This window comes from Halichoerus grypus, chromosome 6 (genome assembly GCF_964656455.1).
Source record: "Halichoerus grypus chromosome 6, mHalGry1.hap1.1, whole genome shotgun sequence".
Taxonomy (NCBI): domain Eukaryota; kingdom Metazoa; phylum Chordata; class Mammalia; order Carnivora; family Phocidae; genus Halichoerus; species Halichoerus grypus.
The window spans coordinates 13,697,824-13,723,380 of NC_135717.1; the positions used below are offsets into that span (position 1 = coordinate 13,697,824).

At 46.6% G+C, this 25,557-nt stretch overlaps 1 protein-coding gene across 3 annotated transcripts in view; it reads left to right on the plus strand.

Moving 5' to 3' along the window:
- The window catches only part of GALNT17 (polypeptide N-acetylgalactosaminyltransferase 17), a 439,664-nt gene that overhangs the window by 208,272 nt on the left and 205,835 nt on the right, over positions 1-25,557 (plus strand). For 2 of the 3 annotated variants that reach the window (XM_036074021.2, XM_036074022.2), the window contains 2 exons: positions 10,334-10,508; positions 16,097-16,294. The exons of the other annotated variant lie outside the window; for it this stretch is intronic. In XM_036074021.2, the coding sequence (XP_035929914.1) occupies positions 10,334-10,508; positions 16,097-16,294 (373 nt within the window). The remainder of the gene's footprint in view (positions 1-10,333; positions 10,509-16,096; positions 16,295-25,557) is intronic. 3 annotated transcript variants of the gene reach the window in all.

The following is a 25,557-nucleotide window of genomic DNA, read 5'->3' on the forward strand; positions in this document are numbered from 1 at the left end:
CTTTGTTCCTCAAAGAGCAGTGTTCAAGGTTGACCTTATTTTATTGGGGAAGAAAATGGGCTGGGTACTTGACATGAGTGTCTATTGATCACATTAGCTGTGAGCTTTGGTCGGCTTGCCCTTTGGCCTGAGGCTATGCTACGGGGTCTGGAAAGGCCTGTAACCAAGACCATCACCCGACCTAGAGCGAACCCTTTACTTGCTCTCACCCTTAGGGCAAGATGGCTGCCTTCAGAGTCATGAGGGGTAGGTCCTGACTGATTTCACCCATTTCCTACTTTTCTTACAAGGGAGGACAGTCAGCTGCCTGACCTCAAGGGAGTCTACTAGGAAATCCCCCCTTGTAGGATGTCTGGGAATGCTGGAGGGGTTGGGACAAAGGCAGAGTGGGTGTCCTGTGGCAGCTGAAGACCCAGGTGTGTCTCTGCCTCCCCAGGTGGCCCCGGGCCCGATGTAAGTGCACCCAAGTGCACCTGGCCCTGGGGCACCCTCTCTTCTTGAGTTCTATCCATTTTCATTCTCTTTCCACATCAGAACATTCCAGCGCCGTGCAGCCAGCGTGCTCCTGTGTGGGGGGCATTCCAGCCCCACTCTGTTCTGCCTGCTCAGTGTCCATGATTCCCGCACATGGTCTCCTGGGTCAGCGGAGACATAGTAGGTTCTGCGGGCCTTTGGGACCCTCACACAAGCTGCTCTTTACAGAATGCTTTCGTGCCACGCAACGCTTCAGCGTGGGCCGTTTGTTGTGAGCACGCACGAGCATCCTCCTCGCGCCCCAGGATCCATGCTGCCATTGACCTTGGAGCATTCAGGGCTCTGAATACAGAATCCCCAAAGGCTAGAGAACGGTGGGCTGACCAGAGGCCTTGCTCTTGTTATTCCATTCCTGGCTGCCACCAGCACTGAAGGAAAACCCGAGGCGACCCAGCGCCAAGATGTGACCCCGTTCTCTCCAGGACTTCACGTCTCTTGTGTTCTGTTTTGCTCTCCCCACCCTTGCCCTTAATGACTGTGACTTTTGCTATTTCAAGGAAAAATTTTGCCGGCTTCAGAGCATTCAGAATCAATATCACAGTAAATAAGAAACATAATGAAAGAAAAACACACTCCAGCTTGTAGACAAATTTTATCGCTTAAATTCACATGTTATTATTAGAATCAGCTGCAGATACCAGACTTGCAACTGCCTTCTGATGGGGCAGGATCGGGAATGCTCTTCTAATTTGGGGCAGCAACTAGGAGATACCACCTATGGGCTTTATGATGTTTCCCTGTTGCTTTGGACTACTTGTAGGTTTTTTTTTTTTAAAGGTGAAATTTAAATGGGGGAAAACAGAGGAGAGGAATTTCACAAAGGAATTGAAAGCAGGGATGGCTTCCCTTTTCAAAGCCCCTCTCATGAATGCACAACTCTGTGGGATATATTTAGTTTAACACTTTGGTATATTTTGTGCCTTACATCTCTTTTCTTGCTTCTTTTCCTCTTTTGCTTCTTTGGTCCTTGCTTTGATCTCACTATGGAATAGCCTTTAAAATGCTTTCACACACAGCAAAAACATCTCTTTTTAATCTCCCCCATTCTTCCTGAAGTTTTCTGCTCCCGCCTCTTTTTTTTTTTTTCTTTTTGCTCCCATAGTCAGAAAATGCATTATTTAAGTCACAAAGCTGAGAGCTGCTCAGAGAATAAAATATGCGTTATAGCAGCCTTCTGTATTATTTCAACCTGCATTTTAACATGCTCACTTCCTTTCTGTGGATGTTTGCAAGGGCCAGGATTTCAGAGACAAGCAGGCTTGTGCAGTGGAGTGGGGACCGTGGCTCGTGTGTCACTGCTGTCCTTTCAGAGTCTGGTAGGACTGTCTCCAAGTTCAGCAGGTTCTTCTAGATGGCCCTCCCCCCCATCCCTTTCAAGCTTCTCCAACAGCCCATGGGTTTGTTCTCTGGAGAGGGCCAATCACCATCCGTGGATGGTGATGCCAAGAGAGAGGTAGATGCATGCACCGAGCTCAGAGGGAGAGTATGGGCACCTCAGAATTACAGAGGGGGCCAGTTCCAGGACAAACCTGAGTCAGGACCCTACTTCTCTGTGCAAGGTATGGTTCCTGCGTGAGCAGACCAATGACTTCGGATTTCACAGCACTGCATCCACAGGTATCAGGGGCAGAATGACAGGGAGGGTAGCCCGTGTCACTTCCAAACTGTGTGACTTGCGGTAAGGACCTTGTCCTCTCTGCGCTCCAGTTTGCTCATCCATAAAATGGAGATAATAGTACCCCTTACCTCACAGAGTCATCACGAGGGTAGAAAGAGTTAATAGAGCCAAAGCGACTACAGCAAGTATGTGGTCCTTAATTAGTGCCAAGAAGTATTAAATGTTAAAGCAAAAAATGTAAAATAAATACCTGTGAAAACAAAAGTTGTAGAATGTTAGAAGTTGGCAAGAAAGGTCATTCTCTCGTTGATTGTGAAAGGGGAACTAATCTGAATAGTGGTCTGGAGCATTTCGTGATTAGCAGACAGTCTTAGCTTGCTTAGCTATTTTGGCATCGAGATGCTTCATTGTAGATACAGACGAGCATTATATTTGAAGTGTGATTATTAGCAGAAAGGAACTTTGCATCCATGAAGTCAGCCTCACCGGGGTGTGCTCACTGTCAAGCTAACAAAACGCATGCTTTGGGACCTCTCACGTGCGCAGCCCCACCGACAATGTGTTCACCCATTGCTTTTGGACTGTGTTTACCCCAAAGCCCGTGTGTTTTTGGAAAATTTATGAAGAAGAGATTTTTTTTTTTTTTTTTTTGAGAGAGAGCAGGCAAGCTGGGTTTAGGGTGGGATAGCGGGAGAGGCAGAGAGAGAATCTTAAGCAGGCATCACACCCGGTGCAGAGCATGATGCGGGGCTCGATCTCACGACCCTGAGATCATGACCTGAGCCAAAATCAAGAGTTGGACGCTTAAGTGACTGAGTCACCCAGGCGCCCCAAGAGATTTTCTTTTTCTTAAAGAGGATCCTCCAAATTTTACAAATTTTTCGTCCTACAAAACCCGGATTTGTTTCTGGAACTTCCTATCTCCATTTGACAAATGAGAAACCCATATATTGCATGACCAGGATATGCAACCAGGTTTCTCTGTCTTCCCTTTTTTTATTTTAAAAGATAATTTTTGAAAATGCACTATTGGTTTGTGTATGGCCACTTTTATGCATTTAGCTGGTTAGTTGTTTCAGGCACAAAGATATTTGCGACATACCCGAAAAGCCGTGTGTTTGAAGTCTATATTCTATGTTTTTCTGTGGTACCGTAGCTGATTTTTACATTAAACAAATCTCATAAAAAAAAAAAGACACTGCAGAAATGTAGGGCTAATCACGACTAATAACTCCACTAAAAACCTGTGTTGGAAGACCATGTTTTTTCCCTGAGTGATCTTAAAACCCCCAAGCATGGTGAGCTGGAAGTTTTCATCAGGGATGGAGGAAAGGCTGGTGTTAGGCGAGCCTGGGAGTATGACATAGATTCAAGGGCTGGATCCTCTCCATAAAGAGGCCAGAACCCCCTTCACTGAGATTGGAGTTGCCTGGGAACAAGCTTCCGGTCGACTAGAAGACCAAAACGAGGGTCAGAAAAGCAAACTGGCAACAAAACCTAGAATCAGATCTTCAGTGAGGCCTAGGTGTTAAAAATCACACTCAAAACTACTCTTCATCTCTCCTTCCCCAACTTCAGAGTTGACCCAGGCTTATAGACCAAAAGGCCACATGCTCTGTGATTCCATTTTTATGAACTATACAGAAAAGGCAGATTCATAGGGATGGAAAGTGGATTAGTCACCAGAGGCTGAGGTGGGGGTAGGAAGTGGAGAATGACTGCTTAATGGGTGCAGGGTTTATGTTTGGTGTGATGGAAAGTTCTAGAACTAGATAGTGGTGATGGTTGCACCACACTGTGAATGCACAGAATGCCACTGAATCGCACACTTAAAAATAATGAAAATGGTCAATTTTATGTTATGTGTATTTTATCACACTAAAAACAATGAAAAAGAATCCCACAGTGCTTTCAAGAAGTTTTGGGTTTGTGTTAGAATCATCTGGAGTGCTGGTCAACCCTACTAAAGCCAACTAAATCAGAAATTCTTAGAGTGTGCCTGGGAACCTGCATTTGCACAAGCTCCTAGGTGATTACCAGGTAGGGACCACATTCTAAGAAATGCTGGCTTTGAGGCAGGCGTGTTTTGTTTTTTGCTTTTAACTGGAACACGCCATATGTGCCATTTTCTCGTCCCAGCTGTCACAACCCATGCATTCCCCGCTAGCGGTGTGCCCAAAGCTCAGCATTTGCTGGCAGGGAGAAGGGTTGGTAGTAAGTGGCTGTGGTGGTGACAGTGGCCCTGAGAGTGGCAGAAGTAATATTGGTAGAATCGTAGCACTAATAGCAGTAGCAAGAGGAGTCCTGGGAGTGAGAACAGAAGCCAGGAACCTATGAGGTCCTGGGCAGGGGACGGACCTCATGGTGAGGTTGCACCGTGCAGGGTGACCAGCAATGGGGATCCAGTTTGGGAAACGGCAAGACAGAACCTCACCATGTAGACTGAGGTCACCTTCAAGGAGCTCCATCTCTCAGAGGAGGCAGGAGAAGAAGGTTCATGTAGTGGGAAAAGCAGAGATGGGCAGTGGCACCACTGGGATTCTGGAACGTCTGCTCAGGTAGGAGGAGTCCCGTTCCATGCACAGGGGCTAATTCACACAGATGGGGTTGTAGAGGTGGTTGCCACTAAGCCAGAGCTACCCAGAGCACGTTCGCCAGGCTAGCAGCAGCAACAAGCCCCTTGGAACTTGTTAGAAATGCAAGTTCTTGGACCACACCCCAGACCTACCAGGGATTCAGATGCAGGTCAACATTTGAGAAACACTCATCTAAGCTTACACTGATTCTCTTGAGTCGCCATACCTTGAGGGAGAATTAGAACATTCAATAGGTCTCATCATCAAGATATAATAACTGTGTGAGGGTTGAGAGGTACAGACATGGCTCAGCCCTGGGTGGCGTGGCCAGTTCCAAGTTCACGTCTTTGTGGCCCCAAGGTTCATGGACTGGTTCTGGAACAAGTAGAGATGAGTTTGCAAGGTCATCACTTGCTTCTGAGCAGGGCTTAGATACAGGACTGGACTGATGGTTTATTCTCTAATATCACTGAAAGTGTGGGATCTAGATACAATTCTGTAATAATGTTTTTGCTATAGTTCTCAGTCTCTGTAACTTTCTTGTTGCCAATATGTACTCCTTAAGCCTGGATGACAGGTGTTTCTTTTATTGGTAAGGAGAAGATATATCTCTCTTCTGGTCCCTTCTGATTACAGGTGGTGTTTGCTTCTTCCCTCTTGACCTCCCCAAATGCTATTTACTAAAACCTTAAGAAACACAAAGATTCCCAAATAACTCTGGACCAATTTACTATTGTATTTTATAACACTGGAAGGTAAACACTTATTTTTGCAGACTTGAGTTTTGGTTTTTTTCCTCTGAGTTTGCTGGTGAGAAAAATCATATGTAAAATGGTTTTCTTACTGTTACTATAATATCCAAGCTTGGTTTCATCTGTTAAGGATGATAAAGGATCTCAGGTGGTAGGGGTGACATTTCTTACCACTGTCAGGTTGTGAATGGGTTTTCTTTCCCTGGTGAGCTTGAGGGCCTTGTTTTTACTTGGTTAACTTGTAGGCTCTCTTGCTCTAAGACAATTTCCAAATCTCAACACCCCAGTACCTCAGACTGTTAAAACTGTGTTCCACCAGGAGCACTCTTTCTGGAAGTCTCCTGAGCTCTCCCACTCATCCACTGCTCTTGATGCAAGCCTATCCCTGCAGGGCACAGCTGCTTCCAGAAGGGAATTCCTTTTTTTCTCTGGTCCCATCAGGAGCCTACTCTTTGTCTAGATCTATGGGCCATTCTCAGCTCTCATTTTCTCTAATGCATTTGATTTTCCTGACATTAGACGTTGGGTTACTCTTTGAGGATAAGGATTGTGTCATTTTCAGCCATGCAAACGCTCTGTACATATTTGTGAAATGAATGCGCATATCCTCCTTTTGAAGCTCTACCCTTGATATGATTCTGCCCCTATGACCCTGTTTCTAGCCAGCCTTGTTCCCTAGTTCTTCTTCCTGCCTCCTAAATGTGCATGTGCCCCAAAGTGCTGTTCCAAGTCTTCGCTCCATCTCCTGGAGTCTCCAGCCTCTTGTATGATATCATCTCTCACCACTGTGTCCCCAACACTATGTGCCTCTCTCCTCACCTCTAGGTCACTAGTTTGGTTCAACAGTCTACCTGAATGTCTGCTGGCACCTCACCCTGTCCCCAGGTGAACTCACCAACGTGTTCTTCTACTTCTCTTCTTTTTCTCTTTTCTAATTCATGACATCATTCCAGTCCCCCAGACAGTGATTCTGTCATCTAAGAAGACCCAGTTCCATGCTTATGTATTTTGTTGTGTGTTTACGTATCCTGGGATAGTGAGAACACATGTCCAAACCTTCTGCTTAACTCAGATACTTGCTTCTTCATGAACCACGCCCCCCCCCCCCCCAAGCAAAATAATTTCTCCTTCTGTGACCCTTCCTAGCACTTCCTTGTATGGCCATTTTTTTTGTGTGGCCATTAGCTCCATTTTCCTTATCATGCTGAATATTGTCATTTGGGGAACATATCTCACCTCCTTACCTAGATTGTAAGCATCTGGAGGAAGCACTTATGTCTGAATTGATTGTAAATCCAGGCAAGGGCACGAGCCGCCACCTTCTGAGGTGTAGAACCACAGGAGGTAACTGGGAAAAGAAGCCTGACCAGTATCCCTTGTTCTCGAATCTTGCTGGTTAGATGGTGTGGCGTCTCCCTCAGTGTTCCCTTAAAAGCCCACAGACCATCACTTCCGTTGTATTTAGAACAAAGTGTCCCCAAACTTTGTAAGTGAGGATGGTGTCTGCCCCTATTCAATAGGCCCCAGGCTTCAGAATGATATGGACTAGCTAGAATGACAAGCTGTCATTCATGGGAAGTTATAAAATTGGTCTACATTGATAATATTAATGGGTCCATTATTATTAGAAATCACATTTATTGAATGCCTATGAAGGGCTTTAGATGTAACATCTCGTTTTGGTTTTTTTTAGCAGCCATAGGGCTAGGACCAAATGATTAGGCATTTCTCCTTTATACTTTTCAAAGCCCTTTAATGTCCATATCTCAGTGGCCTTGAGCTGTAGAAGGCAGTGATAGTGAACCACACTGTATTTTGCCAACACTGTAAATGCTTGTCACTGCTCTCCACCCTCAGTGGAGTGTCTCAGTCATAATCACGGAACCAGTAAGGAAACCACTTGGCATTTAGACACAGTGACTGGTATGTCCAGGAGCTGCCATCCAGTTATCAGGCAGAGCCCCCCTGGGGTCCCAGATCACCCAGCAGCTAAAGGGTAACAATGCCTGTGGGTGCCCTGGTGTAGTGCTTAGCACTGAGCACTCAGGATATTCTCCCTGCACTTACGAAGATTCCCAAAATTCCTACCACCAGTGCCAATCCTAGTGAATGGGCAGGTTTCCCACTATAGCATTCTGTGGGTGAGGTGCCCATGCGTGATCCATTGCCTTCCATGGCACGTCCTTTCATCCCCTGCCCACCCACCCAGCACTCATGAGGAAAAGTGAAAACCCAAGCGGTCATGGCCTGCCCAACACTCTTGCTAGAATTCTTGTTCCAAGAAATTTAATGAACATATAGGAAAATCCAGCCAGCATTCAGTCAGTAGATGGTGTCTAGAAGCTGAAAACCCATGTATTTGGTTATCCTTCCCTCATGGTGAATGAAGAAGCAGGGGGTCCCCGCAGCCTGGCTTCTCCACCAGCCCCCTCGCCAATCCTGGGATGATGGCAAGTATTGGTGAAACCAGTTGGTGAAATCACCAACAATAAATAACTTCTCGAGGGTGTATAGTGCGCCAGGCATGCACCAAGAAAGCCCTTTGTGGTTTGAGCTCAGTGGTTCTCAAAGTGGTTCCCCATACTCCAGCATGGGCACCCCCTGGGTCTTGTTAGAAACACAAATACGCAGGCCCCACCCCCAACCTTCTGCAAATGGAATTGTGGGGGAGGGGCCCAGCAATCTGTTTCAGCATCCCCAAGTGGTGCCAATACGCCCTCCAGTTTGAGATCCATTGTTCTAGCATGTAGGCCTTTTCCCTTCTTGGGTACAGCTTCCTCAGGTTCCCTGGGCTGCTCTGGAATCTCTGTCCACGTGCCCTGCACCTATGTGGTTGGAAAGAGGGAAAATTAATGCCAGCTACTCAAGGTTGAGCCTTTACCATGTGGCAGCGATAATTCTTGGCATTCTCTCTATAGTAACTCATTCGGTCCGCACCACAGTGCTATGAGGTCCATACGGTGATTATCATCCCCCTTCTGCCCAGGAGGAAATTGAGGCCTGAATTGATTGGCTAAATCTCCCAGGGCCACTCAGGTGATAAGTGGCAGCACTGGGTTCTGAATCCTAGGTGGCCTGATTCCAGTGTTGAATACCCAAGCACATGCTACTCCTTGTTAGAGTTTTATCCCCCTTCCCCACCCAGATTCCAGTTTTTTCCCCTTTCCAAACAAATACCCCCCCATATTAGTTTGCTTGGGCTGCCATAACCAAGGACCACAGACTGGGTGGCTTGAACAACAGAAATAACAACAGAAATTTATTTTCTCACAGTTCTGGAGACTAGAAGTCCAAGATCAGGGTGTGGGCAGGGTTGGTTTCTCCTGAGGTCTCTCCCCTCGGTGTGCAGATAGCCACCTTCTTAATGTGTCCTCTTTGTGGGTGCCAACCCCCGCCCCCCCGCAGTGGCTCCAAATTTCTTCTTGTAAGAACACCAGTCATATTGGATTAGGGCCACACTAACAACCTCGTTTTAAATTAATCACCTCTTTCAAGTCCCTCTCTGCAAATAGGATCACATTCTGAGGACCTGGGGGGTAGGGTTTTGACAGATTTTGGGGAGTGCACAGTGCAGCCCATAATGTTCCTATTCCCACACCATCTGTGCATAGGACTGACAGGAACCGTTCCATGTCTCCGTGCCTTGGAGACTCTCTCCTTCCCATCCAGCTACACACCCTGGCCTCTGTCTGCATTTCTTCCCGGGTCCCATGGTTGCACCATTCCCCGGGACAACACCCATGACCTAGAGAGCTCCACTTCTCCCTAGGCTCAAATGTATGGCTTTAATTTCCCAAGGTTGCCGTGTGTAACTAAGAAGTGAGGGTTCTACATGGCATCTATAAATACAACCTTTTTGGGTTTCTCTCGAGTGAAGTCAGAGGTAAAAGTGTCTCTTAAAGTATGGTTTGTGGCCTGCTTGCACGCTCCCAAGCCCCATGAGTGACCCATAGCCTGCTCTCCAAGGGTGGATCCTTGCAGGGTGCAGATCTGTGAATCCCCTCCCTGGAAACCCCTCCCCCTCCTCCTCCATCTGGTGATTCTCATGTACAGAGAGGGGTCAACTGTCCTGTCTATGGCATTAGACATAGATATGGTTCGTTCGTGTTTTAGTCCTTCCATTACTCGATGTGTGACCTTGGGACAGGTTAGCCTCCCCAAGATTGTTTCTTCCATTTGCAAAGTGGAATGAATCAAGCTAATTAATGGAATTAATCTAACTCCCTCTTAGGTTGCTGTAAGGACTAAATTAGATCATATAAATAACGCACTGTATACCACCTGCTTATTGCAGGAGGGTGGGCGTTCGGGTGTTCGATCTCTGGAAGAGCAGCATTTCTGCAACTAGGCAAAGATTGCTTTGTTCAACTAAGACCACAGTAACAACCTTGTTAACTGTGCATGTGGTGCACGACTATGGGTCTGGACCACCCAGGACATGTACTCTAAGAACCAGTGTATGTGCTGATGGGAAAACTGATAAAGAAGTTGGATAATGGGATCCAGGGGACAGTGGGAGGGCAGGAATGCTGGCCTAGAAGGGAGGAAAGGCCACAAAGAAAAGCAACCTCAAAAGACATCTGTGGCCTGTAGCAGCCAGAACGTAAAAGCCAGATGTGGATTCTGTCCAGCTGTATACCTTGGACGTGGGACGAACATTGCCGTTCTGGGTTGGTGTGTCTGCAATGTCTTCTTACTCTCACGCTGACCTAGTTGTCTCTTCTACTAAAATTACTAACATGCCAACTCTTCTGCCTCTCTGAACTCCCTGAAGATCTGTTGGCATTGCAGTGGGTTGGACACCCTGGTGAAATGACATGTTTATGGACCTTCTTGCATTTTTTCATTTGTAGAGGAGCTGAAGGCCCCCTTGGAGGAGTATGTCCACAAACGCTACCCTGGGCTGGTGAAGGTGGTGCGCAATCAAAAAAGAGAAGGCCTGATCCGAGCTCGCATCGAGGGCTGGAAGGTGGCCACGGGCCAGGTCACTGGCTTCTTTGATGCCCACGTGGAATTCACCGCTGGCTGGTAGGTCACAAGCTGGACCCCAGGGGCACTGAGGACCCGCAGTAATGTAGTCAGGAGGAGTTAGAATCTGGGAAGTGGAAACTTTGCCTGTTTCCTCTGGGGCTACTAGAACAATGGAGAAGGGTTGGTTGATAATCTAGGATAAGACTGGGAGGCGGGGAAAAATTTGCTGTCTTACTCTGTTCTTCATTGTTGTGGTCATCACCATCAAAATTCCCAGCGAAAATGACATATTAAATGGACAGAACTCAAGATAATCCTTGTTAAGGGGACAAGATAGCCATATTTGTTCTCTTCTCCCACTTGCCTTTCCCTTGTTTGAGGAGGATGGTTGAGTGCTATCTGGAGGAAAGAGATCCATTTATAATTCTACCTATGCAGGGAAAGCCTCCTGGAACCCATGGGATTATCTGTAACATCATTTGTAGGGAGGGAAAAGTTTATCTCTGCAGATGTGGCCCCCAGTGGTTTCCCAGGTGGTGAAAAGAACAATCTGGGAGAAATTGGGGGGAGGGGCACAGGGAGAGGAGGAGACATAGGATGCAAGAATAGTAAAGCATCAAAATGCCCAAATCACTCAATGAGCATACTGACATTGGTTTAGGACTTGACAGCTGAAAAGCACGGTCAGGTGGTTGTTGCTGATTACCCAGTGATAAATCAGAGGTTAAGTAACCTGTGCTCAGTTTGCTTAATTACTAAGAAGCAGAGTCTTTAATTTCACAAATCATGTTTGTAACATGTGTCAACTCACTGGTACCATCTTGAATAAATGTTGTTCATGGTACCAGATTGGAAGAGCCACTATCCCATTACCAATGAAACATTAAAACATCTGTTCTTCTTCATTTGCAACACACTTTAGAATCTCTTTAATGGCTGGATCAAAGGAGAATGGTTATCCACATGAGCACATGAAGGTCAGGGTTAACACTGGCTCTTTCAAGTGCACATGGGTATCTGATGTCATATCAGACACTAGTTTCTTTTCCTGGCTTTTCTGTCACCATCAGACCTGGTGACACACAGCTGTGTGTTTGCAGCCCTGACCTCCGCTAAGCTTCAGAGTTGTTAATCTCTCATAAATGGTCTCAAAGTGTGGTCCCCAGACCAGTAGTAGCATCTGGGAACTTGTTTGAGATGCAGATTCTTGGGCTCCCCCCAAGACCTCTGAAATCAGAAGCTCTGGGGGTGAGTCCAGCAATCTATTTTAACCAGCCCTCCAGGTTAACTCTGATGCTCACTCAAGTTTGAGAATGGTTGAGCTGGAAGCCTTCTGAACAGATGCACTCCAATGATCCAATTGGAACTTTTTGCTTTTTTTGCCATATCCTTCCCTCCCTGTTTCTTTTCTGTCAAAACTGGTGGCTCTACCCATGTCCCCTTTCACTTGATTCTTCCCTCCCCATCATGTCATTCATCCAATCAATCTCTAGCTCTCATCAACCTCTAGCTCTAGCTGGTTTCCCCTTCTATTTTGCATGTCTGCCCTTTGCCTTGACCTCCACTCACACATCTCACACCTTCATCATCATGCACCTAAACCAACCCAGTGGCTGCCTGAATTATCCGTTTGACAAATATTTGCTGGATGCCTGCCACTGTCCCAAACACTGTCCTAAGCCAGGGGTAGAGTCAGCAACTGTTCAGATCTGCCTAGTGCTGAGGGATTTCCCAAAATGCAGGACTTTCAGTGGTAAAACCGGAACAGTCCTGGGCAAACTGGGACAGGTGGTCACTCAGCTGGGGTTCAGAATCTGGCAGGATTTGCTGTCTGCCCTCAGGTAGCCCATAGACTAACTGGCCTCTGTGCCAGCCTTAGGCCATCACACTCAATTTCCACCACCAGAGTGACAGATGTCCCTTGTGGTGACTTGTTACAAGGTAGACACTATGTCTCAACTTTCACTGGGTTATACTGCAGTCATAATCTCCAACTTCAGTGATTTATGACAACAAAGATTTTCATCTCGTCTGTGGGGCAGGTCAGCTGCTGGCTCTCTGTCTGTAACTCTGCTCCACATATCCTCCACATCCTGAGACCCCGAGGAGGTTTTTGTTGTAACTTAAGGTACCTTGTGAAAGTCAACGGAATTGGTCATAGCAACTTTTAGAACTGGCGTTAGTTTTGCAATATTAGCTGAAACGTGGTACAGAGAAGACAGGACTTTTTTTTAAAGATTTCATTTATTTATTTGATATATAGAGAGAGAGAGAGCACAAGCAGGGGGAGTTGCAATCAGAGGGAGAGGGAGAAGCAGGTTCCCGCTGAACAGGGAGCCTGATGTGGGACTCGATCCCAGGACCCTGAGATCATGAACCGAGCCAAAGGCAGATGCTCAACCGACTGAGCCACCCAGGTGCCCCAAGACAGGACATTTGAGTTCATTTGCTTATAATCTGGAACTTTAAAACAGCTTAATTTGTACAGTTTACACGCATGGTCACTTAGGTAAAATCCTTCTGAGACTATGTCCTTTTTGTTTAAAAAAATTGGAATTTGTTCTCCCTTCTTGGAAGGGAACATTGATATTTAACAGTCTTTAGACTGTCATTTCATGTACATAAAATGGAAATCTGGCTAGAAGAGACCATGTAGGAAATGAGTAGTGATGTATTTTATTTTATATGCCAATCTACTTTATTGTGAAAAGATTAGAGATTTGATTCAGGACTTGTGGAAACTTGTAGTAAAATGCCTTAAGCTGTTAACTGTAAGGTATGAAATAGGAATTGCTCAGTGGGTTGGTTGGACTACTTAACTCTACATTTGTTAACGGGGCTAATAAACAGTATTAAAACCACCACCTGAAGAACACCCAAATTCTAAAAAATGCAATCTGTAGATTAACAATCGGATCATTGCTAAAATGAGGCTGTTTTTACTTATTTATTTGATGTAGCCATATTAGCATCCTAGATAGGCTAAAATTCTCCCCGTTTTTCAAATCCAGGAATTTCAGTTTTAGGTTATAGGTCTGGGGAACATAAGAGAATTGTATTGTTATCTAAAACCACGATTAGGTGGTGGGCATTTCTCAACAAGACCATTTAGTGCCACCCAAGGGTGTTTGAGTGACCCAGCGCCATAGCTTGCAAGTCCTGAGCATGGTCATGGCCGCTCCACGCAGGGTTGACTGGGGTGGGGCCGGCGTAACAGGTCACGTGGTGACGTGCATGCGTCTCAGAGAATCGGAGTCGGCTTCCCTGAATGAACCTGATTTTTCTTTGCTATCTTTCACTGAAGATGCGCTTCTGGCTTGAAGCTGCACAAACGGCAATGCACAGACAATTTAAAATCATCAAATGCAACGCAATATTGAAATGAGAGACACATGTCCTGTCTCTGCAGTCTGAGGCGACAGGAAGCTGGACTCTGTCGAGGACATCCCATTTTTGTGGCTCGGGACTGGCTCTGCCAGTTTCTGCTCCGGTGTGACGTCATCTTGTTTGCTCACACCCCATTGGCCAGAGCAGGTCACATGATAATGGGTTGCGGGCGGGAGCGCGCCGCTCCACCGGAAGCACAGCGGGCTGCTTGGTAGAAGGTTGGGGTGTCTCCAGGGACGGGAGAAAACAAGTGGGAACAGGTGTACCTTCCCTCGCAGACTGGGAAGTCACACTCCGCAGCATCAGAGGCGTTAGTGGCACGAAGCTCTTCTGTCCCCATGCTTAGAAGTTCACCATAGTGACGGGTGACTGAGTGCTTCTATTTTTTTTTTTTTTTTTTTTTTATTTACGACAGAGAAAGACACAGCGAGAGAGGGAACACAAGCAAGGGGAGAAGGAGAGGGAGAAGCAGGCTTCCTGCTGAGCAGGGAGCCCAATGCGGGGCTCGATCCCAGGACCCTGGGATCATGACCTGAGCCGAAGGCAGACGCTTAATGACTGAGCCACCCAGGCGCCCCCCGACTGAGTGCTTCTAAACAGCAGGCCACCAGACCAGCCAGGGGGAGCCTGGCTCCATAAAGGACACAGTGGAGCTTATGGGTCAGGCGTGAAGCCAGACCATCGGGGTTAGAAACCCGGCTCTGCCACCAGCTGGCTGTGTGGCCCCGGGGCAAGCCACTTAACCTCCTTTGTCAAACGCTGATCATACTCTCTACCTCCTAGGACCATTGTGAGAACGTTTAGAATGGTGCCTAGCCCGTAGTAAGTGCTCCATAAATATCAGCTTCCATTAGCCTATAAGGAAAAATAGTGTGTGTTCCAAGATTAGCACAGACAGCTTATAGCCAGAGTGACTTGATGAGGTGCAGAAGACGGTCCAAGAGCTGAGAGGAGGGAGAGAACCTTCCTACCAGGAGAAATCAAGGAAGGCTTCTTGGAAGAGGTGGCACTTGCTCTGGTAAGACTCCATAGGTAACTAGACTTCCTGCCAGTTGCCAAGGGCACTCCTCCAAGGAGGAGAACAGCAGGAGCAGGTGCTTGGAGGGGTGAAGCTCAGAAGTGTATCTGGAAGCCATGGCGAGTCAGTCCCACTTGGCTTCAGCCTATATGGTGTGTGCAAAAGCACTGGAGGCGGTAAATGGCCCAGGGTATATTTCATTGCTCGTTTTAAATAGAAAGATGAGATGAGCCAACAGGTAATTCAATAGCTGGAAATGAAAAGAGGTGGGAGGCAGGCCGAGCGTTCTCATTATTCTTCCAAATAATGCAGAGGAATGGGGTTTTCACTTGACTCTTTTCCAAAGCCTGAGCTCTGTTCTAAGCAGGGAGATTAATGCCCTGACTTATGAGAGCCATCTTTTCCTTCTCGAATCTGGGAAACAATCCTTTCCTACGTCTGCCTTGGAGACACACACTGGTGGGGGAGTCTGACCATCTGCTTTCTCTTAAGCGGGCAGGGCTGCACCTTGAACCCCAAGCCAGGTCCGTGCCTGTCCCCCGCTGCAGCCGTGGGGGGCAGGCTCGCTGGGAGGCAGGATTCTGCTTGCCTTTGCATTTAATTAGTTCTCTCCTGCCATTGCTAACCAATTCAATTAGATCCCTTTTAAGAAATCAATTAAGTAATCAATTAAAACAACTGAAATAGTCACACACACCGAGAAGCTAGCGAAATGCTTATTAAAACCAGGCCATCAAGGGCAGGAGTGACCCATTTTGGGAGAGAAAATTCAGCTCCTGCAGAAGAAACAAGAGGCATCAACCAGTGCCCGAGGGGAAATGGCAAACACTGGGAAGCCTGAGTGCAGTGCGAAGCGCAGAACCGCTTGGAGTCAGCTGGGCTTGCCTTGGCTTACGCTGTCAGCACAAAATAGAGGCCTGGGGCTTTCTGGGGGAGAGGCCCCCACGCTCTGAATTCTTGCTCTGGGCCCCTCGGGCCCAGGCAACAGCGCCGTAGGATCCCCCGGGGGCCAGGGTGTGGGCCACACTGCACCCCCGTACAGAGCATGCTCACAGAGGCACGATCCACCCCAGGGCAGGTGGCTCAGGTGCCTCAGTTTCCACCTGAGGCCCAGCCCACCCAGGGCCCCCCCTTTAGCCAGGTCGCTTCTGTTCATTCTCCGTGGTGTGGGGGTCTGTGCCAGTGGAGGGGTGGGCGTGCCACAGGAGAGAGATTTTACTTCTCCTTCCATGTGTTTCAGGGCCGAGCCGGTTCTGTCCCGAATCCAGGAGAACCGTAAGCGAGTGATCCTTCCGTCCATCGACAACATCAAACAGGACACCTTTGAGGTGCAGCGGTACGAGAACTCGGCCCACGGCTACAGCTGGGAGCTGTGGTGCATGTACATCAGCCCCCCGAAAGACTGGTGGGACGCCGGAGACCCCTCTCTCCCCATCAGGTCGGTGGCAGGCAAGCTCTGGAGGCCATCGCGTCCCCAGATCCCAGGGACACAGGAACCTGGAGGGAGGGAGTGTAGGAGAGGCCGCCTGGGGCAGACCAGCAGTGGATAAAAGCTGCTTTGGGACTTCACGGGGTCTTAGCGTCAGAGATTTCTTGCTGAGGAAAGATACCGCATTTTGCTTCTTTAGCTAAAGTTTTCAAGTGCAGCTTACCAAACAGTGATACTGAAAGATCGAAATGTTGGGAATGTCCACCTCCTTTTGTTTGTGCTCCTATCTGATGGGCTGTGTTCAGGAGCTTGCCCTGTGGTGTTTGAGAGGTGCTTATTCCTGTGGCTCTGTCATACCTGTAACTTTCCCTCCCCTTCCCGTGATGCAGGAACACAGAGAAAAGAACGATATTTGTGTGACCCCGGGGGCACCTGGAGGGCCTTTGGGTAGCTCTGTATGACTCTTGCCCACGTCCTGCCCTGCTGCCCCCAGAGATGAGCAGATCAGGACCCCAGAGCGCACCAGCTGGGAAGCTCTCCTATAAGGGAGGTTGAGTAAAGTGGGTTAATTTTGATGCCATATTCCCATGGCTGCTGTAACAAATTACTACCAGCGTGGAGGCTGGAAGCAACGCAGAGGTATTCTCTTACGTTCCGAAGGTCAGAAGTCTGGAATGAGCTTCACAGAGCTAAACTCAAGGTGTGCTCAGCGGCGGGGGTCCTTCTGGAGGTTGTAGGGGAGAATCCATTTCCGTGCCTTTTCCAGCTTCTAGAAGTCCTCATTCCTTGGTTTGTGGCTACATCACATCCCTCTTCCTCCTCTTCCTTCATCACACGCCCTTCTTCCCCCTCTGACTTTCTTGCCTCCCATGTGATGGGCCCTTGTGATAACATTTACAGTCTATGTGCATAATCGAAGATAATTCTCTGGCCCACAATGAATCCCATCTGCAAAGTCCTTTTTCCCATGTTAGGTAACATTTACAGGTTCCAGAGATTAGGATGTGGGTTTTTTTGAGGGCAGGGGGCATTGTTCAGCCCATACAGATGCTCTGATTTTTAACCACGATGGTAGCTGAGTTATCGTCTAGTACTTCCTGTGAGTTCTGCTCAAGGGCCAAAGTGACTTAGAATCTTCAGGGTTCTGCCTTAAGTTAGAAGAGGTGGAAGACGCTTTCTTACCTTGGCCTAGTTTTCGGGCAGTGCTGGTATAAAGGAGGATGGCAAGAAGGAACTGTGGAATAGGATGAGGACTTTCTGCAGGTAGTTTTGAAGTTCATAGTCGTTACATTTTAAATAACTAAGATGCCTCATGTTCCCTTATTTTCCTGCTCAAATTGAAAGCTGAGGAACTAATTACGTTAGAGTAGAGCTGCTCATGGGCAGATATGTGCAACAAGGAAGGTGATGTGTTGGGCCAGTAACTTCCTCCACCAGAGATGCCTTGTGACTCAGTTTCCATCCCAATCTCTATGTGCGATCGATCATTGTGGGCAGTGCTGCAGGACCACACTCTTGGCTCCTTGCAAATAATAACATGGACTCATCACTAAGGTGTCACCTGAGAAGCAAAGCATAACCTTTGGGATATTTAAATTTAACAAGTGGGATACCACCTTACATCCATTAGGATGGCTACTATCAAACAAACAAACAAAAAAAGCAGAAAGGAACAAGTGTTGGCAAGGATGTGGAGAAATTGGAATCCTTGAGCTTTGCCCGTAGAAATATCAAATCATGCAGCTGCTATGGAAAACAGTATGACAGTTCCTCAAAAAATTTAAAAAATAGAATTACCATGTGATCCAGCAATTTCACGTCTGGGTACATACGCAAAAGAGTTGAAAGTAGGCACTCAAAGAGATATTTGCACACCCATGTTCATAGCAGCATTATTCACAATAGCCAAGAAGTGGAAGTAACCCAAATGGCCACCAACAGATGGATGGGTGGATAAAACGTGGCGTATACATACAATGGAATAGCATTCAGCCTTAAAAAAGAAGGAAGTTCCAACATATGCTACGGCATGGATGAACCTTAGGGACCTTATGCCAAGTGAAATAAACCAGTCACCAAAGACAAATACTATATGATTCCACTCATATGAGGTACCGAAAACGGCCAAATAGAATGGTAGTTGGCAGGTGCTGGGGAGAAGAGAGGCATAGGGAAATGTTACTTGATGGGTGTAGAGTTTCAGTTTTAGAAGATGAAATGTGTTCTGGAGATCAGTTGCATAATAACATGAATGAAATTAACACTGCCGAACTGAGCACACATAGTGCTTCCTCCCTGACCCACAGGGGGGCTGACCTCCAGCCATGACAGACATGGGAATGGGGGTGTGACAGTGGTGTTAGCCACAGAGGGAAAGTAGTGGGTACAGTGCCTTGCTGTAAGATGCCCAGAAAACATAGCTATTCCTACGTATGAAAGGCACTAAGCGAAAATTTAGCTTGTATTTTATGAGTTACGGTAATATTAACAGATGATTAATATGCACTTTAAAAAGACTCAAGAAAATAGAGTTGTGATCATGAGTCATTAATATTACATGTATCTCTGATGTACAAAACAGAATCAAATACCAATGATCTCTTTTTAATGTATCATAACTTATGAAATGCTTAATTTGTTAATAGTGGATGGAGCTATTTAATTGTAGGATGGAGTTTTTATGGCCTTTCTGATGTTATTATGCAGATACACTATGATTTCTTAAATGTTAGGACATGGTCGTTTCCACTCCCCACTGTGATCCTAATATTTTAATAGTAATGATTTTATTTTGGTGAAGGATGGGATGGGGAGAACATTTTCACAATCCAAATGGCATTTGACTGGATGAGGCTACTGTAGATACTGAGTCTTCCCAGTAGACAACATAATATAGGAGATTTTGCATTAAGAAAATTTATATCCTTAAAAAAAAGGAAAATGTATATCCTTTCTGTTTACTTCTTTCCCTTTTTCTTCCTATATATGTATTTTTTTCTCCTGCCTGGTAAATAGTTTATTTCCCATGGTTTTCCGTTTGTTCTCTGCTCTTTGTCTCCCCCAGAGCTTCTGGAGTGGAGAGTGGGCAGGTGCCACGAAACAGAGCAGAGTCCAAGTATAAGGGGGGCGGGGGCCACGGGGACTGAAGAATACATCCCCCCCCCCAAGGAGGCAGCTGCTATCAGCCCTGGGTGACAGTGCTGGGGTGGGGGGACCCAGGGCTGGTGTTTATTGGGTCCTCAGACTTTGAAGAGAAGACACAAATCCTGATCATTCCATGAAATCGCCTGACTTCTAAATATTGGCCAAAAAAATCCCTCTTCTTCAAAGCTTTGAGAGAGACCTCTATCATTCCCAGGACAGCTGAGGCCCCTGCTTCTCACACCGGGAGCTCTGGGTACCCGCGCTATGTGGCGTTCCTGCGGGACTGGGGGATTTGGGGAAAGGGTTACTCAGAGCCACAGGAGAAGCATAGTTAGACTTAGTGGAGCTTGAGTTAAGCCAAGTTTCCCCTGTCACCTCCATTGTGTGTCACCCTCTACTGCTGAGATTCTTCTTTGAAAGACTCTGGGGAGCCCTCACCCCACTCTCGCCTCTCAGAGAAAGGTCTCACATCTAGTCTTAAGCCCTGATTTTTCTCCAGAGTGACATCATGACCAATGTCACATCAGTAACGTTTCTGAGTCAAGGACCTCTTGGCTAACCTAATGAAAGGCATAGATCGTATCAACCCTGAACATGTCCAAGTGGAGGACAGAACTTTGCATATAATTTCATGAAGTTTATGAATACCTTAATGATTCATAGGGCTTATATTAAGAACCACTGCTAGGTGTTTCTACTTGCCTCTCCCAAATGGAGAGCCTCTCTTCACCATCTTTATCGCCCACTAGACCATATGCTTTATGAAGCCAGGACTGTGGCTAGTTCATGGTTGTAGCCCCCGTGCCTAATTACTACCTGGCCCTTAGTAGTTTGCTGAAAATCTTTAGCGAATGAATGAATGGATGAGTGACATTTGAGGCCCTGAAGAGAGGTCAGGGCTAGCGATTAGAAAAAGAGTGAGAGTGCCCAGAGGTCCATTAGAGAAAGACAAGGAGAACCCCAATATTTCTGGGATGGAGGGAGCCTTTATAAGGGAGACTGACAAGTCTTGATGAATGGTCAGAGAGATATGAGGACAGTCAGTGGAGTAAGAGGTTTAATAACAGGAAGACCCAAAGCACCATTGGGTTTAAGGGATCAGCTCATCATAGCCTTGGTGAAACCATTTTAAGGGAGCATTTGGGTCTGAAGCTAATTGGCAGTTGGTGGAGGGACAAATGGGACATGAAGAAGTTGGAAAAGTGAGTGAGGTGTTTGGGGCAGACTCAGCTTGGAGAGGTGAGGGGTAGAAACTGTGGAGGAGGATGAATAAAGATCAAGTGATATGTTTTTAGGAATGGGAGAGACTGAGCCTGCACCTCTAGTGCACTGAGTAAGTAGAACGCATGGGGTGTATTGGCTGGGTCAGTCAGTAGACCATGCGACTCTTAATCTCAGGGTCATGAGTTTGAGCCCCACATTGGGCACAGAGATTACTTATTGATAAAACCCCAACTGTCTTGGTTTCCTCCTTGCTCAGTGCAATGAGCCCTTCCCTTGCCCCAACGAAAACCCCAGTAGACCTCATGATGTTGCTTATCACTCTTGGGTAATGTAAGTCCTAGGGTCACTTTAAGTCACAAATCAGCCTCAGTCCATTATGGAAATTGTCCCATCTCATGTCATCATAAAAACTTGAACTTCCTTGAAATTAAGACTCCTCAGGGCGCCTGGGTGGTTCAGCCGGTTAAGCGTCTGACTCTTGATATCAGCTCAGGTCTTGATCTCAGGGTGGTGAGTTCAAGCCCTGTGTTGGGCTACATGCTAGGCATGGAGCCTACTTAAAAAAAATAAATAAGATCTCTTTCTATCCCTCACTGACCCTTTGCAGTGGGAGAACAGCTGGAGTCCTTATTCTTCCTGTCAATCACTCATCTGTTCCTCGGGAGGTGCAGGAGGAAGGTTCTTCCAGGTGCTCAGTGTAGGGCATGGGGAATCTGAACCTCCACCTTGCTTTATCAAGGCAGCAGGGACCCTCCTTCCTTGGGCCTCTCCCAGTGCTCCCTCCACCTCTGCCTTTGCATCCACCCCATGCCCTCTTCCTGCTGGGGTCCCCGTACTCCAGAGCCGCCTTTTATTTCCAAGTAATTCATTCATTAACTTACATATGCATTTCAAACAATTTATTTTTTTCAAGCTTTACTGAAATATGATTGACAAAAACTGTATATTTAGTGTGTACAATGTGATGTTCTGGTATACACTGGTACACTATAGGTACACACTGCAAAATGGTTACCACAATCATGCTATTTCACATATCCATCACTTTACATAATTACTTTCTTTTAAATGCTGAGAACCCTTAAGACCTGTTCCCTGAGGTGATTTCGGGTATATAGTGTGTTATTATTAACCATAGTCGCCATGCTGTACATTAGATCTCCAGAACTTACCCATCATGTAATTGGTAGTTTGTACCCTCGGACCAGCACCTCTCCATTTCCCCCAACCCCCAGCCTCTGGCAACCACTATGCTGATCTCTGTTTCTCTACGAGTTTGACTTTTTTAGATTCCATATGTATGTGCAATCATTCTGTATTTGTGTTTCTCTGTCTGACTTACTTCACTCAGCATTATGCCCTCAGCATCCATCCATGTTGTTGCAAATGGTAGGATTTCCTTCTTTCTTAAGGCTGGATAGTATTCCGTTGTATACATATATCACATCTTCTTGATCCAGTTCACCCACTGATGGACACTTAGATTGTTTCCATTATCTTGTAGGCTGCAATCTTGGACATCCCTTTTTTTCTGTTTTGTTGATGATTTTATTTAAGGTGGTAAAGTACACATAACACAAATTTTACCATTTTAACCATTTTACGGTATAGAATTCAGTGGCATTAAATACACTCACACTATTGTGCACCCATCAACACTCAGTGTCCAATTCCTTCCCCAGTAGACAGTCATCCCCTACCCCACACCCTGCCTCCCCCAAGTCCCTGACAGCTGCCAGTCTGCTTTCTGTCTCTATGGACTTCCAGTTCTGGACAATTCATATGAGTGGAACCGTACACTCTGTGGGGTTTTGTGTCTGGTTTCTTTGATTCTTTAATAGCATAAAGTTTGCGAGGTTTTTCCGTTTTGTAACATGAGTGAGTACTTCATTCCTTTTTTATCGTGAACTTTAATAACGACCACTTTGAAAGTGGTCACAGGCCAACATTCCCTCTGGGTTCCGAACCTACTTTCCAGGATTCACATACCTTTGTCCTGCATGGGAGGGGAGAGGTGACTCTCCCCCTACCCAGGGCTCCCCTCTGCTCCACAGGGCACTTTCCCTTTGCTAAACATTGGTCGGGAGCAGTGAGGATGTTTCTTTGCTGCTGGAAGTGCTGAACTGGGCTTGGGGTCAGATGGTAGGATCCCTACTCGCTCCAGGGAACACCTTGCCCCAGGGAAGCTCTCCTCACACGTTCCTCCCCTAAACGCCACTCCCTCGTCAGCGGTTTCTTAGCTATTGACATTGAACCTTCTGCACGATCTCCTTGAATTTGGCATCTGTTTGCTTGAACATCCTTTTCCCAGGTGAAGACATGAAGAGGGCTGTTTTAACACAGTACATAGAGTTGAGGGCACGGAGCAAAGAGAGGGAAGGTCTGAAGACATAGGAAGGAGGGAGGGGGCTGGTTGGGAACGAAGGACCCTGGAGTGCCAGGAGGAGATCAGGTCAAGGACACGAACAGTAGTTTGGTCTTGAAGAGCAGGAAGAGAGAGCTCATGCTTTATGACCCACATTTTCCTCGGGAAAGAGGAGGCGAAATCACCCTCAAAAGTGAGAGCTAGGCCTTTACATAGGAGGTTATGGGAAAGTGATAAAGGTCTGGAATCATTTCCGGAAGGAATGAGAATGGGCGAGCTGACCAAGAACAAAGAAGTAACTGATGGCAGTTTTGAGGATCTGGGAATATACATTCAGCAAATCCTCCGTGAAAATTCCCTGACAAAAGAACTACTATGAGTTCAGATGTTCTTGGATATAAACTTAACTTTTATGATTTATAACATTATGTCCATGTATGTGAAAAATAGTAGCAAAAATAAGCATGAGGGGATATAGTCTATGTAGCCAGGAGGCACCTAGGTTGGGGGCATCATGAATTCATGGAAACCCAGCTTAGCTCAGCAGCGTTCAGAGGTGTGTAGCTCACAGCGTCCCAAGTGCTGATCTTCCCAGTTCTTTCCAGCTGTAAAACCCCTGACTTTTACCAGGAGGCGAGGGTCTCTGGTGTCACCAAAGTTGGGACATTTTCCAGCACATTGTTTCCGGGGACAGTCTGCAGTTGAATTAGGCATCTTCTGTGAGGTGCCGGGGTTGCCCGCCTGCTCTATGTTAGGTGACCCTGTAATTAGTGGCATTACTCATTAATAACTGATTCAGGCTGATGATTAATAATTAGCCATCCTAAATCCAACGTGTAATTTGATGGTAATTATAAGCTATAGGAGCCATTAGAGGCTGCTGGACACTTGTAGTTGAAAGGGCTGCCCCGGATATGTGTGGTTGCTGGTATCTTAGATTCTATACACAAATGTGTATAAAGGAGAAGGGTGTTTTTTGTTTTTTGTTTTTTGTTTTCCCTCCCTGGAGGAATATCACTGGCTTTCACAAGCGGAAATCCTTACATGAAGAATCAGATTTTCCTAGACTTTTAAATAGATATATCTTCCCTAGGCATCAACAGATATATTTTAGGAACCAATTGTGTGCTCAGCCTTGTAGGAACTTTTGGGGGGACAGAGTCTGTAAATGACATGATCCTCCCAAAGGAGGTCATGGGCTGGTTGGAGACCCAGGACCCAAGTGGGCACAATTGCATTTAAGCACAGGTTAAGTGTGGCTTCATGGGAGGGAGGTTAACTTTGTGAGTGGAGCGGATGGGAGAGCTCATAAAAACCATAACTAATGCTGGAATTTCCTGTGTGCCAGGCATTAATCTTATGCTTTACACATTGCAAATCCATTTACATTTGATGATAGCCCTTGGAGGTGAGTATTATTATGGTCTCCATTTCACGGGCGGGGCAAGCACTTTACTCAAGGTCACACGCTTAGTGGGAGATAAAGCTGGGATGCCGATCCCATTGCCCAGAGTCTGCACTCCTCCCCATTGTGCTGTCTCTCCTGGAAAAGGTGTGACTTTCTGGGCCTTGCAGCCTGGCATAGTATGTGGGAGACGGCACAATTAGAGGGCTAGGAGTGAAAAGGAGTGTGTTTGGGGTCCCCAAACCGCCCTCTGGTGTGATGATTCACTAGAAGGACTCACAAAACTCAGAAAAGCAGTCATGCTCCCCGTTATCAACTTGTTACTGTAAAAGGGTACAGATGAAAATCAGTAAAGGAGAAAGATGCATAGGACAGAGTCCAGGAGAAACCAGGCGTGAGGTTCGGGTTGTCCTCTCCCGTGGGGTTGCATGGACAACACTTCATGTCCCAGCAGTGATAGGGAACAGCAAGTGTGAAGCAGTGCCAACCAAGGAAGCTCACCTGAGCCTTAGTAGGGGTCAGTCACGTAGGCGTGGAGTGCCAGGTGACTAAACTTGACTGGGCAGGCTCCAGCTCCCCACACGCAGAGCTTAAGCTAGCATGGTCCAGGGCCTCGGGCATGCAAAGACACTCTTATCAGGCAGGTTACCTCAAGGGCATATCAGTTCTCTTCCTGGACCCTGGCCAGAGCTAGTTCTTTCTTTAGAGTTTCAGGGTTTGGGCAATCCAAGTCCAATAAATTAACCATTTATCACACCAAGAGGTTAAGTTATTTTGGGTGTGGTGAGGAAGCTGAAGGTAGGGAATGTGCATTAAAAAGGAGAGGAGAGATTGAAGACCAAGTAGATCAAAACAGGAAGTCCACTTCATGGAGAGTTCTCAAAACCAAACAGAGGAGCCCAGACTCGATCCAGCGGTCCAATGAGGTAGATTGAAGATGGATAAAACACTAATTGGAAGAGACAAGAAGTAGAAGAGCAGTTGTCTTGGCCTGGGGAAGGGGCGGGGAGAGGAGGGACTGCTGATGAGTACAAGGCTTTTTGGGGGAGTGATAAAAATGTTCTAAAATTGATTGTGGTGATGATTGCACAACTCTGTGAACATACCAAACACTGTTGAACTGTGCACTTTAAA